Source organism: Carlito syrichta, unplaced genomic scaffold (assembly GCF_000164805.1).
Source record: "Carlito syrichta isolate Samal-C Ts95f unplaced genomic scaffold, Tarsius_syrichta-2.0.1 Scaffold287310, whole genome shotgun sequence".
Taxonomy (NCBI): domain Eukaryota; kingdom Metazoa; phylum Chordata; class Mammalia; order Primates; family Tarsiidae; genus Carlito; species Carlito syrichta.
In genome coordinates this window covers 92,455-105,493 of record NW_007231406.1, presented here as the reverse complement: position 1 = coordinate 105,493, position 13,039 = coordinate 92,455, and the positions used below count along the sequence as shown (strand labels likewise).

The 13,039-nt window shown below is 39.8% G+C and overlaps 1 protein-coding gene across 1 annotated transcript in view; it reads right to left on the bottom strand.

Annotated features, from left to right (window-relative positions):
- LOC103254672 (leucine-rich repeat-containing protein 1) overlaps window positions 1–13,039 on the bottom strand; it is a 101,532-nt gene that overhangs the window by 20,136 nt on the left and 68,357 nt on the right. Inside the window, exons 6-11 of the mRNA XM_008052693.2 lie at window positions 9,811–9,867; window positions 9,485–9,548; window positions 9,040–9,114; window positions 6,489–6,633; window positions 4,230–4,348; window positions 2,551–2,634 (exon numbers count right to left, since the gene is read on the bottom strand). Of these exons, the coding sequence (XP_008050884.2) occupies window positions 2,551–2,634; window positions 4,230–4,348; window positions 6,489–6,633; window positions 9,040–9,114; window positions 9,485–9,548; window positions 9,811–9,867 (544 nt within the window). The remainder of the gene's footprint in view (window positions 1–2,550; window positions 2,635–4,229; window positions 4,349–6,488; window positions 6,634–9,039; window positions 9,115–9,484; window positions 9,549–9,810; window positions 9,868–13,039) is intronic.

Here is a 13,039-nt window from a genome sequence, read left to right as displayed (position 1 = left end):
CTAAGTGTGAGCTGCATTCTTTTAAATTGAACAGAGGACTGATACCGAATGATGGTTTTATAAAAAATAAATCTCTTAGGTTCTAGTCTAGAACATGTTCCTGCAAAAGAGTGAAAGAGAGCAGCAGGGACGCTGGGGGTGGTGGTAAAACTCCCTGGACTTAGCATTAAATTAAAAGTGCTCTGCTCACCGTTTGCCTTGAAAACTCTTCTAAAATGTATTTATTTTCTAAAATGTCCAAATGAAGAATAATTTAACTTTTCTCTATCAAATCAGGGTCTCTCCTTACCTCAAGGGCACACATATGAAAAGGCTGGGCTGAACCTGCATTGCCTGAGTCGCCATGTTTTTATAGGGAGATTTATCTTTGGAGTCTGGTTCTACCAACTATAGCTACATGAGCCCTAATAAGGAAAATTTTTCACTGGTCTCAGTTTCTTCATCTGTAAAACAAGGACAATATCATGCCTTCAAAAGTTGCTGTGAGGATTCAACAAGTACAACAAATACTTGAAAGCACTGAGGACAGTTCCTGGCCTTGAGAAAGCAAGTAATAAATCTTTTCTGCTTCCATGTGTACATTTATGTGTCCAATATATTTCCTATCAGCAAATGCTATTCAACAAGAATAAAATTAATGTTCAGAATATCAGATCTATGTTTTTTTGGTTGACCACTTAGAAACTGGAATCAAAATATTTTGATTAGCAGAATCTCTTAGTTGTGTCCCAAGTTTAGCTGTGATACAAACCTCAGTCTTTCTGCTGGAAACTGTTTTATTTAGATGCCTGTGTTCACAAATGAGTGTGTCAGAATATGATCATGTTTATGATAAATGTCCTCATGCTACCACTCAGGAATGCTGGCCACCATGTTGTACAGGGGAAGACTGGGATACCATGAACAGAACACCAGGATGAGGAAGGAAAAGAGGGAGTTCAGATATCCTGAGACATGGCCCCATGAAAATAGGAACCCCTCAAGTCTGGCTGGTCTGATGGCAGCTTTGACATTATTGCAAGATAGATGTTAGAAAGGGTCAAAACAGAAACATGATAAAGCCACACACGATGGCTCTTGTCTGTAATTCCAGCATTTTGGGAGGCCAAGGTAGGAGGATTGTTTGAGCCCAGGAGTTTGAGGCTAGCCTAGACAACATAGTGAGACCTCATTCGACAAAAAAAAAAAATTTTTTTTAGTTGTGGTCTCACTCTGTCACCCAGACTGGAGAGCAGTGGCACACTCCCGGCCAGCGCAGCCTTGACAAGCTGGGCTCCGGCACTCCTCTCACCTCAGCCTTCTAAGTAGCTGGAACTACAGGCACGTGCTACTGCGCCCGGCTAATTTTTTATTTATTGTAGAGATGAGGTCTTGCCAAGTTGCCTGGGCAGATCTCAAACCCATGGGCTCAGGCAGTCCACTCGTCTCAGCCTCCCAAAGTGCTGGGATTACAGGCTGAGCCACTGAGCCTGGTCTCGACAAAATTTTTTTTTTTAATTAGCCTGTTGTGGCCTCACATGTCCGTAGTCCCAGTTGCTCAAGAGGTTGAGATGGAAGGATGGTCCGAGCCCAAGAGGTCCAGGCCACAGTGAGCCATGATGGTGTCACTGTGCTCCAGCCTGGGCAACACAGTGAGATCTCGACTTTAAACTATATATATGTATATATGAAGAAAACTGTACCTGACAGTGATCATATCATACAAAGAAATACCATAATCACCAACAGATCACTTGAGGAGGAGAGTGAAGTAAAGGCAGCTTAACCTAGGTTCAAGGCTATATTGCTAATAAAAATTCAAGCTCAGCACTACCGCTTTCCAGTCAAGCTCGTCCAGTTCCCAATAGCAAGCATGCCTTCCTCTTCAACAATGCATGAGCTACCTCCTTGCTTGGTATATCCTCGTCAGCATTTCCTCCTCCCCTACCAGAATGTAGTGCCTCGGAGTCTACACATCCAGCCTCTGAGTCCACACAGCCACTCTCCACAGTGGATGGTGATTATCTTTCCTTTTGCTTAGTGCACTCATACACACAACAACAACAACCTAGGATGCTGCCTTTAGCGTCTCATTTGCCTTCCTCTACATGCATGCCTTTATCAGGAGACATGAACGGTCCAATGTAAATCTCTGCCCAGAAATATGGCTGCATCAAGATTCATTTTTATAGTTCCAATGGCTTATGGGACAGAGCTTAATTTCATACTACATTCAAAAATCAAACCCGAAATCATCCAATTCTTCCTTTGCCAAACTCCCAAACTACCCATTTCTGTCAATGGTGCCACCATTATTTATATGTTAAGACCAACATGTCAATCTCTCTCTTTCTGCCATTTAAAATTGTTATCAATTCACTTTTACCAACTCTCTTTTATGTTATTGATGGCCATTCTTTGATATAATTCCTCCAGCCCACTCTATAGTCACAGATGAAAGTTTATACCTTTAAAAAGCAACATGTCTCTTTAAATATCTGACATTTCTGATCTCTTGTGTGTTGTTATTTCCTTATAATTATTACATATTATTTCTCTAAAAGCACATACCTCTTTTGGTAAAGATGCTAATTTATTTCTGTCTGCATTCAAGTTGCTCAGCTTCTTTAGTTTTCCAATACTCTTGGGTAAAGTCTGTTAAAACAGCAATTTCATTTTGAATTTAACACATTTTTAACATAGCTTGCAGTTAAACAGATCTTTGCAAAGACTTAAAGAAAATAACTTCATCTAGCAAAAGAAGCAATTGTTCTCACTGAATATTAGATACTTGCAATATTTACTCAGGGGATGTAAAATTAAATATTTTGAATTTTGTCGAAATGACAACATGTTTTAAGAAATGAAGTCAAAGGCAGAGACCTGAGAACAGGGAAGCACCTTGTAAAGAGGAAATGAATGCCCCTCAGCTCAGGTAAGTGAGGATTTGCACCCTCAGATTCACCCCTGTCCTGCCTATACCTTCAGGGGCTATACTGGGATGGTGGCTTAGGTGATGGTGGAAGCCAGAATGCAGGGGGGGATTCAGCACCCGCAGCAGGGCACCATGAGGCCAGGGGAGGAAGCGGGCCATGGGATGGGAGGAAGGTGAGCAGGCTTGGTGTGGGGAGCAGAGCCCTATCGGAGTCCCACTGGAGCCAGGCCAGGGTCCACGTGAAGTCTTCAACACTGCAGTGGAATCCAGGATGAATACTGTTGTTATAATTGTTATGATTACTACGTGTAAGCCTAAAAACACAAAGTAGGACAGGAGGAGCTGGGAACTCCCACCACACCTGCCAGAGGCTGGCCGCTTGAGCCACCTGAGACGCTGCCAGGTTCCCGACCCAAGTCTGTGCCCCATCCGCTCTCGCCGTCACTATTCTCCTAAAGAGCATTACTTACTCTATGTATAGAAAATGGAGACAGGGGGAAATGAGGGAAAGGGAGTGTTAAAATAAAGTGACAAAATGAAGATGGGGAAAAGAGAAGAGAAAGGTAGGAAAGAAAACTGAAGAAAAGAGGGTGGTTATGTGACAACCAAATGGGGGGAAAGAAAAGTGAAACCGAAGGACTGATGACAGCAGGATGGGAGAAGACAACTGAGATCTGCAGCCACCCTGCCCACCCATTCTTGGCAAGGGTGCACGCACTGTCTCTGTCCTCGGCGGAGGCATAGGGAACCTGATCCAAGGTGGGGACACTCACAGCCACCTCCACTCCCAAGTTCCAGGACGGGGTACAAAGTAGCCTTAATCAGAGGTCACCAGTTTCCATCCTCTGGGTTCCCACAAAGAGCGCTCGCAGTCCCAATCCCACCGGGGGTTTCCCTGACCAACCTACATTTCTTCCCCTTCCCTCTTGCTCTTCCCATTTGCGCAAAGAACTCAGGGAGAGGCCAGAGGAACCTTGGAGAACATTCCCTGTGGCAGTCTCAGGAGGCCACGGCAGAGGCATCCACACCTCCAACTGTAGTGGCTTATCCCCATACCTCACAGGGATTCCTGTGAGACATCAGCTCTATCCCCATATTACAAGCACCACAACTGGTACACAAGCTTGGCCTGGGGAGGTCAAATACTACTTTCTTTACTTAAACAAGAAAAAACTGATCTTCTGTACGTCACGCATTTGCTCTGTAAGTCCCTTTCTGAAATGTAACATGGGGAAATTTCCACTGGGTCCCTTCAAATTGCAAATAAAGAGAATCTGCCCAAGTATGTCTTTATGTCAGTGTGCAAGCCACTCACCAAGAGCCGGTTTTCGGTAAGAACTAGCTCAGTGAGACTTTCACAATCCCCAACTGCTTCAGGCAACTGTGTGAGTCTGTTCTGATCAAGCTTCAAGATCGACAGTTTCTTTAGTTTTCCTGTAAAAGCATTATTTAAACTCATTAGTTATGATTGTTTTCCTAATCACCACTTGGTATTTCCTATCTGCTATTCTTTGTTTTAAATAGTTACTTATTTTTCTATCCAGCTTTTCACAATATGAAATGATGTCATTCTTATTTAGATCACTGAATATTGAGAGTTGAAGTAATTTGTTCAGAACATCAAAAGCAGGCAGCAATTACAAACAAAGCATTTTAAAAATCATAAAAACATCATATCAAGGCCAGAAAATTAAAAATCAAACAAACAGCTGGTTCTCAATGAATCTTTAAGAACAGGAGGTGTTTTGTGTATGAAGACAACTTTCATCTTACTCTAAGAATCATCCTTATTAAAAACAATAAAGTGTGGTTTATTAAATCACCTATGAATGAACAATACTCAGTGAAGACCCCTACATGAATGAAGCAGTAGTCTCTGGAAAGCCACAATAAGGACAAGTCTACTTCACTCAGGGCAGGAAGATATGACCCCCTGATGATGCTTGGTGTCCACAAAGGAGAAGAATGTGCCTTCCTGCAGCCTCCTCAGAGGCCCCATCAGGTGAAAAAAAAAATCCTGAATCATTCAGATCTGCACTATCAGCTACAAGTCAGGGGACTGAGCCTAAAGAGCAGATGCCCTTCATGATCTACTGAGTGGCTAACATGAGGAAACTGTCCCCATTAAATCAGACAGCAGCCTCTACTCTAATAGAGATATATAGTTGGAGAAAGGAAGATATTGGAAGGCTTACCTTGCCTTGTATGCGGATATAGGGCAGAGTAGGAGGACTAGCCAACTCTTAAGTTCTTTATTTGGCACAAGCAATAGCTTACTAGCACTGCACCTGGAGGGTTTCCACCTGTCCTCTATGTTAGGAGACATGGTGGCATTCTCTGCAGGGTACACTGAGTGCTACAACCAAGCACCAAGACACCTCATACCAACAGAGGAGTCTGCTTAACAGTATTACTGGCAAGTAGTCTTGCAGCCACTCCTTGAATACTTCTAGTGATAGGGTACTCATTACTTCACCAAGCAGCCCAAACTAATTTGTAACATATCTTTGCTTTTTAAAGTTCTGTCTTCACAATCCTTTCACTTCACCCATTTGAACTAGATCATGCAATAAATCCACTCCTCGTTCTGCAGACAGCCCTTCAAAGGTTTGCAGATCATCTCATGCCTGCTACTGCTTCTCACTCCAGGCAACAAGATGTGCCCCATTTCCACCATCCCTTTCAGATGCCACAGATGATTTCCAGTGAACATCTCTACAAAGATTCAAAATCCCCATCAATTTTCCAAATGGTTTTAACTGAAACACACTATCTGTATTCCTACTGGGTTGCTAGTATCAGTTACTGTTTCATCTTGACCAAATATCAGAGAGGAAGTGGTCCTCTGTCACACAGCTTCTCCAACTACTGGAAACCTTTCAGAAATTTCCTTTCATGGGTTTTGAATAAGTTAAATCCTTTAACTCTATGGTTAAATATAGTTTCCTACAACATCTAAGTGGCTTTGCTATGGTGGAACTTCTAGTCTGTGCCTGTTTATATCTTCTCTATGTTTGATTTCTCACACTGGACTGAGTACTTTATAGTAAGGAAAAAGGCCTATATTGATTTTTCTTTAAAAAAGAAAATAGCATAGAATGGTTTAAGGATTGTTCCAATGTACTAGAAAGGTTCTACTCAATCATACCACTCTTTTTTGGGCAGCATCTTCCCTGGATCATGCAATAAGGTCAAAGTTTTTCTCATCTCACAATTAGGATGCCAAATTAGAAACTTCTTAGTGATTGCTCATATGCCTTAAGCACATTTTATTATTTGAGCTAATACCTCCTTAAATCATTGAGACAAGATGCAGATGAAGTAGATATGAGTCAAGACTTAAGACTAACAATGTAACCTGTAATTGCTACCATCACAGATGACAGAATCACTTGCATATACAGAAACTTCAGTTGTATTAAATATTATTTGCTTTCCTTCTTCAAAAGCAAAAAGTAGATTTTAAGGAGTCACACCCCCAGCACCGAGGGTGGTGACCAAAGGATCAGAGTGTGCTCCAACTGTTCAAGGCAACAGCAGGCAGCTCCGTCAGTTAGTTATTGTCCATGCTTACCAATGCCATCTGGAATCGTTTCTAATAAGTTCTGGGAAATGACTAAATCTATTAATGAAGTCAGGCCACTGATTTCTTCAGGAAGTCTTTCCAACCTGTTTTCAGAGACATCTATGCACAGCAGGTTCTTCAGATTTCCTATTTCCTGTAACAATGACATGGAAAAAGAAACTCATGCTTAAACCTGACACAGAGGAATGTGTTGCAGTGACTTTTCACAGCCAAATCCTAAAGCAGTCCTCAGGATTTGTCTTTAGCATATATTCAAATGTGAAGGCAGAAGCGAATGCCTAGACCCCTTCCAATCAAACGGGAGGTTGTATAAATCAACAGACATAGAACTGGGAGGGCAGCCAAGCCTTCTACCTTCAGGCAGGCAAGGAATCATTCTCACTTAACAGATGAAGAGACCGGAGAACAAATGACTGCAAGATTACACAGTTAGGAGGCAAAGGATGCTGGAATCCAGTTCTCCAAGTTTGAAATCAATCATTAGTAAGCAGCTTACACTGCAGAGCAACTCTGGGGTTTTCCTTCCATGACATGAAGTACTTGTTACCACAAACATCAATGCAGTAGCTCACCAGAAAAACTGAAGCAGACCCATCGACATCTTTAACATCAACAGAAAAGAGAAGCATACTGTTTTTAAAGGAGAACAGTCTATCCAGGATTAGGACAGGTACCTCAAAGAGTCTAATATTTTATTTAAGAGTTCTCTTTCCTTCCATTCCCACAATGCATACTTTCTCTCTTATAACTGCCTCCACTTTTCGGTTCCTATATTCAATTCTCCTATATTCAATTCCTACCCTCATTACTCTTTTCACCCTGATTGTCAGCTCTGTCTCTTGGACTCTGGTCTGACTGCTCTTTCCCAAGTTCATTCTATAAATGGTGCCTCCTAATTTTCTTCCTGAAATCATAGCTAGTTCTAGTCACAAAATCAGACCATCCTTCTACTTAAAAAGCTTTTAGCAGCTCCCTGATGTCTACATAGGTGTACATTTCTCAATCTACATTTAATTTGGTCTAAACTAGTCTTTCCAGCCTATCTCCTACCTAATACACACCTCACCAGCCTGTCACTATATTTCCTGTCTATAAGAAACCAGATCACATTTCTACCAATTTCAGACCAGACCCCTGAAGTTGTTCTACTTTTCATTAATTCCTTTTAACAATATCTTATATCCTTCTTTTTCCATCATCACTGAAGACAAGAAAATTATTTTGATTATCTGAGACTTTTTGTGTATTTATTCCTGGTTTAAGACAAGTTTATACTATAGGGGCAAATGAGATTTTTTTCAATTAGTGATTTACAATACAATCATTGGAGCTTTAATTTATTTGTGTGTAGGACAGTACATTTGGCACATAGTCATTTACACACATCTGTACATACACATACTTTGCATCCGTCATGTCCAATAGTTGATGTTTTATTACTCTCTTGATAATTTCATGGGATTTTCCCCCATCCTTTGATGCCTAAAGTAACTAGCGCTCTCTCAACCAGAATTCCTCTCACATTTTCCAGAGAAATCTAAGTATTAATTGATCAGTATTAATCTCTTTTTCCCAACTGTAGCCAAGATCTCAGAAAAAGACTTAAATTAGTTCCTTAGTTCCATTAGTCACTAAGTGACATCGTGGCAACTTCAGTGCCAAAGCTATGACAACTGAAAATGTACTTAAGAGCTTTCTTCTAGTGTCCAGCCTCCCTGCATTGATGTGGCATCTTCCACTAAAGACACAGCCCCTGCACACCTGGTTCCCACTGTTGAGCAGAGATAGCATCTGGACTACTTTTAAAATACAAGCACCTACATCAGGAAATGCACTAACTGTAAAAACTGGTTGTAAGACACACTAAGGCATAAGATTCAGTAACAGTTTAGAGAGAAAAATGCCCAGGGAAAATGCCTGGATTTTTGTTTATTTTCAGTTTCTCAGTTTCTCAGAATATGTGCCTGTTTGTTAGGACTCCATAGGATTACTGGGTACTCAGAAGTTGTACAAGACTCCACTTCATTTGGGACATGGTTCTCATATTTGGCAACAGCAGGAAAAGCCTCAACCCCCATAGCATGCCTGCTAAACCATGAGCAATATTTTGAAAAAATATGAAATGAAGAAGTTTAACATTGCTTTTATATGAACCAATACAGTGCAAAATGTGGTCAAATTATCCCAAATCACAAAGAATGGCAGAAACGTACACAACAGAATCATGGATCCTGGTAACTTATAAATCTGCTGGACTTAAAGTAAACTACATAGTATCAAGGATGAAATAAAATATAGACTTCACAAATGAAAGGACACATTTACTCTCTTTAGAAATGGTAGATTGAGATTTTCAGTTTTTCTAAGACAATGTAGAATGATGAATGCTCAGTGTTCTTCCAAATATGTTTTTTTAACCAATAATTTTGGTTTTCAAGATCCTTTTTAAGAAAACCTTATGTAGAAGCAGGGACTAGAAAAGGTTCATTGTTGTTGCTGACCTATGTTTTGGGGGAGACACTGTGAAATTTCTAATTACCTGAGGTAATTCTGACAGTTGGTTTCCATCCAACCAGAGATTCTTCAGATGTAAGAGAGCTCCAATTGATTCTGGCTAAAACAAAACAAAACAAATAATGTTATGGTAACAAAGATCATGAAGAAAGAAAGACTCCTAATTCATCAATTAACAACTGGGTACCATAGCAGATGTTCACTGGTACTTCTCTAATCCCAAGCCTCCTTCCTAAAAGTACCCAGACCTTTCCAAGATCACCAGTTGTTTTCACCTAACCATCATCTCCAGTTCATCCCCAAATCATAATTTTTCACCTGTGTGAGCTGACGTACATCCTCTAATGTTCCCACACTACATCTTATGGATATATACTGGCTCATAGGTATCCCTGTAGAACTCTCCAAAATATTGTGTGATCATAACTAAGAACAAAGTTAAATTCAGAATCTCTTTGATACAGACTTACCAAATTATATATTTCATTGTTTCCTAAATCAAGTTCTTCTAGTCTCCGTAGCTGAGTAAGAGAGCTATATAAAAACAGAAAAAAAGTACTTAGAGAGCACTTAGAAATGCTGAGTAACATAGTATTCCTTGTTTGAACTAGTTTCCAAAAATAAGATTCATTTGGATTTTTAATGCTAGAAAATATTGCACAGAAAGGACTAAAAGAGGCTAGCATCTCCCAAACTTTCCAAAACACAAAATGCTTTCTTGACATAATACCATAGTCCTTTTTTTGTTTAAATTCATTCTGTATAAAATCTCCTCTTATTTTCCCCAGAGACTCACTCAGGAAGATACGTAAGAAGATTCTCTCTCAGTTCCAGTGACACCAGGTTATAAAGACTAGAAAGAAAGAGAAGAAAAAAGTATAAGGGAAATTCCAGAGATTCTTGCTATTCCGCCTCCCCCATATACATACTCCACAAGTAGCATTGTTTAATAAAACCTTCTACTTCACTTTCCAGGGTAAAAATACCTACCACCACCGCTCCCCACGCCCCTTAAAAGCAATATAATCTCTACCTCTCAAATTTTAATCTAAAAATATTAATGCAATAATTAATAAAAAGAGTAGTGTGTCATAACTACAAGGCACTCTCAATCAAATGCCTTTGTACATGTGATATGTGGGAAAAAACTCACTAATCCATTAAAAGACAACCACTCCCAGGACCAAGATAGAAGTCAAATGCATGCTTCCAGAATTTAGAATGCCAAAAATGTGATATTACCACAAAAACAGTAGCACCTTTAATTTTGCAGAGCTCAGTGCTCTTCTTCTAAACATTAGTGAAAGACCATCCCTGTTTCAAAGGAGTGGGCATCTCAGTCCAGAGAACCCAAGTGGATCGATCTACTTAAGATGAAGAATTCATAGAACAAGTGGTGGCAGCACAAGGGAAATAACTCCCACTAAAATGCATTAGGAATAATTTAACAGTGCACCTTCACAGTACCTGGAACACGAGACTGAGTTCATATATGGTATCTATAATAATGTTGCTTTTATTTCTATTAAACCCTTGAATGAAGCCCTTTTCAGCAGATTCTCCTGCTTTTCCAGTGTAATCCTGACTATGAGAAGTATGGTAGAACAAGACAGATGTTCTTCCCAGACACTGATTATTTGAGCCAAATCTTGACAGGCAGTAGCAATTCCGCAACACCAGAAACCCTCATTCAACCAAGCTATGTCAGCACTGGCATAACATTGATTCAGAAAATAAGTGACTTATGTATCATCCCAATGGGCACTGTAATAAACTCTATAGCCACCGAAAACGACAACTCACGTTTTGCTAATATCACCATAGTAACATCCGGATTTGGAAGAATTTTATTTCTGAGCATACAGAACATAGGAAGTCAGACATTATCCCAAAACTATAATCTGCCGTAATCCTCTATTCTCCCTCCTTCCAACAAAAAAAGCCAGATTCATGCATACACAAAGCTGGTTTCATAACATCGGAAAATGTAAATTTAATTTAAATGAATCTTATCTACACAGGCTTAAAACCTGTTTGCCAGAATATACATTTTAATGGTACTATGAAATGCACAAATTCTGTATAGCTCCAATTTTATAAAATAGTTTTCATAATTAAAGAGCAAACAACGATCAAAAAACTTTTTTATAAAACAAAAATCTGTGTTAATACAGTAAACATACATTTAATACCAACACTCTTCGAATAAAATGGAACTAGGTGGGGAGTTGCAATGGCCTAGCTCTACTTTCTCTTGACTAAGTGTTTCAGTAGAAATAACAAGGGAAGGGGGAGGTTGCCACCCAGGACCTTCTCCAAAAGCAGTTGCAAATCATGGTGATAATACTTGAAAAGCAAAAGTAAAAACTTCAAAGGGCTTTGTTTTCAGTTTTGCATACCCATGTAACCCCTAACCAGTTTTGCTGGGGAGGTGGTAATTCCATGGTTATTGTTACACTCAAATTTTAAAAATCAATGACAGGATTGTCATTTTATCTATTCAATATTCATTACATTCACACTGATTTTGACAAATGACATCCACTAATAAAGGAAAGGGGGAAAATCCTTCTTTGCTTCAAAGATTTGGGCATTTGGGCATCCCCAAAAGCATCTTCCAAAACAGTTTACACAGGCTTCAATGCTGAGTGTTGGGCCAATTTTCTGCAGTCTTGGTCAGAGCATTTCCCGCAAAACACAGACAGAAGCCTGGGGGAGAAACAAGGAGACCCAAATTCTGCATGCCTTTATCCGTTACTTCAGTTAAAACATGATATTATAGACACACAAGAAAGAGTCAGGTAATTGTAATACTTTTACCAATGTGATTAAAAATTAAACACTTGAGATACAATATGAGAATGACTAGACTTTAACAGTCCTACTACTACTAATGATATTGGCAACTTATTATATGACAGATATTGTTGTAATTGCTTTACAAGAATTGACTTAATGGATGAGAAAACTAAGGCACAGAGAGGGAACTTGAACAATGTGTCACAAAACTGATAAGTGGTAAAGCCAGGATTCACTGGGAAACTGAATTCTTAACCACTATGTTCTGCTGTCTCTCATTTTTGAGTTGGCAGGTCAATTTTGTAAGTAGGTACACATTTACATAAGTATATATTCACATATTAATAAAATATATATTCTATATAAATGCATATATTATAATACATAGATATATAATAATATTTTTTCCTGTCTTTGTCCTCCATGAATCCAGCCTCTCACCACTAAACAGATTCTCACAGGAAATAAAACTTTTTTTTTTTTTGAGTTGGAATCTCACTCTGTCACCCAGACTGGAGTGCAGTGGCCGCTCCCAGCCACCGCAGCCTCGACCTGCTGGGCTCTGGCGATCCTTCCACTTCAGCCTTCCAAGTAGCTGGAACTACAGGTGCGTGCTACCACGCCTGGCTAATTTTTTTTTTTTTTTTTTTATTGTAGAGATGAGGTCTTGCCAACTTGCCCAGGCGGGTCTCGAACCCGCAGGCTCAGGCAAACCACTCACCTCGGCCTCCCAAAGCACGGGATTACAGGCTGACCCACCGAGCCCGGCCAAAACTTTTTAAAATTTTAACAAATTCATAATACTCATCCAGGGATTTCTCTTAGCAGACACAAGCAGGTAAGAACATACAGTCTTACTTTTTTCACTAAAAAGGTAGCATCCTATTTACATCTGCCACTTTGCTTTCCTCACTTAACAGACTTTTGTCTCGTTTCTTATTTATACAGTTTTTTTTTTTTTTTGACAGTTGCTTGGTATCTCACTGTCAATATATATATACCTTAATTTTTTTTGAGTTGGGGTGTCACTCTGGCACCCAGACTGGAGTACAGTGGCACAATCATGGTTCACTGCACCCTCTATTTCCTGGGCTCAGGCAATCCTACTTCCTCAGTCTCCTGAGTAGCTGGGACTGTAGGTATAGGTGCACATCAACACACCTGGCTAATATTTTTTTTTTGGTAGAGACAAGGTCTCACTATATCGCCCAGGCTAGAGTATACCT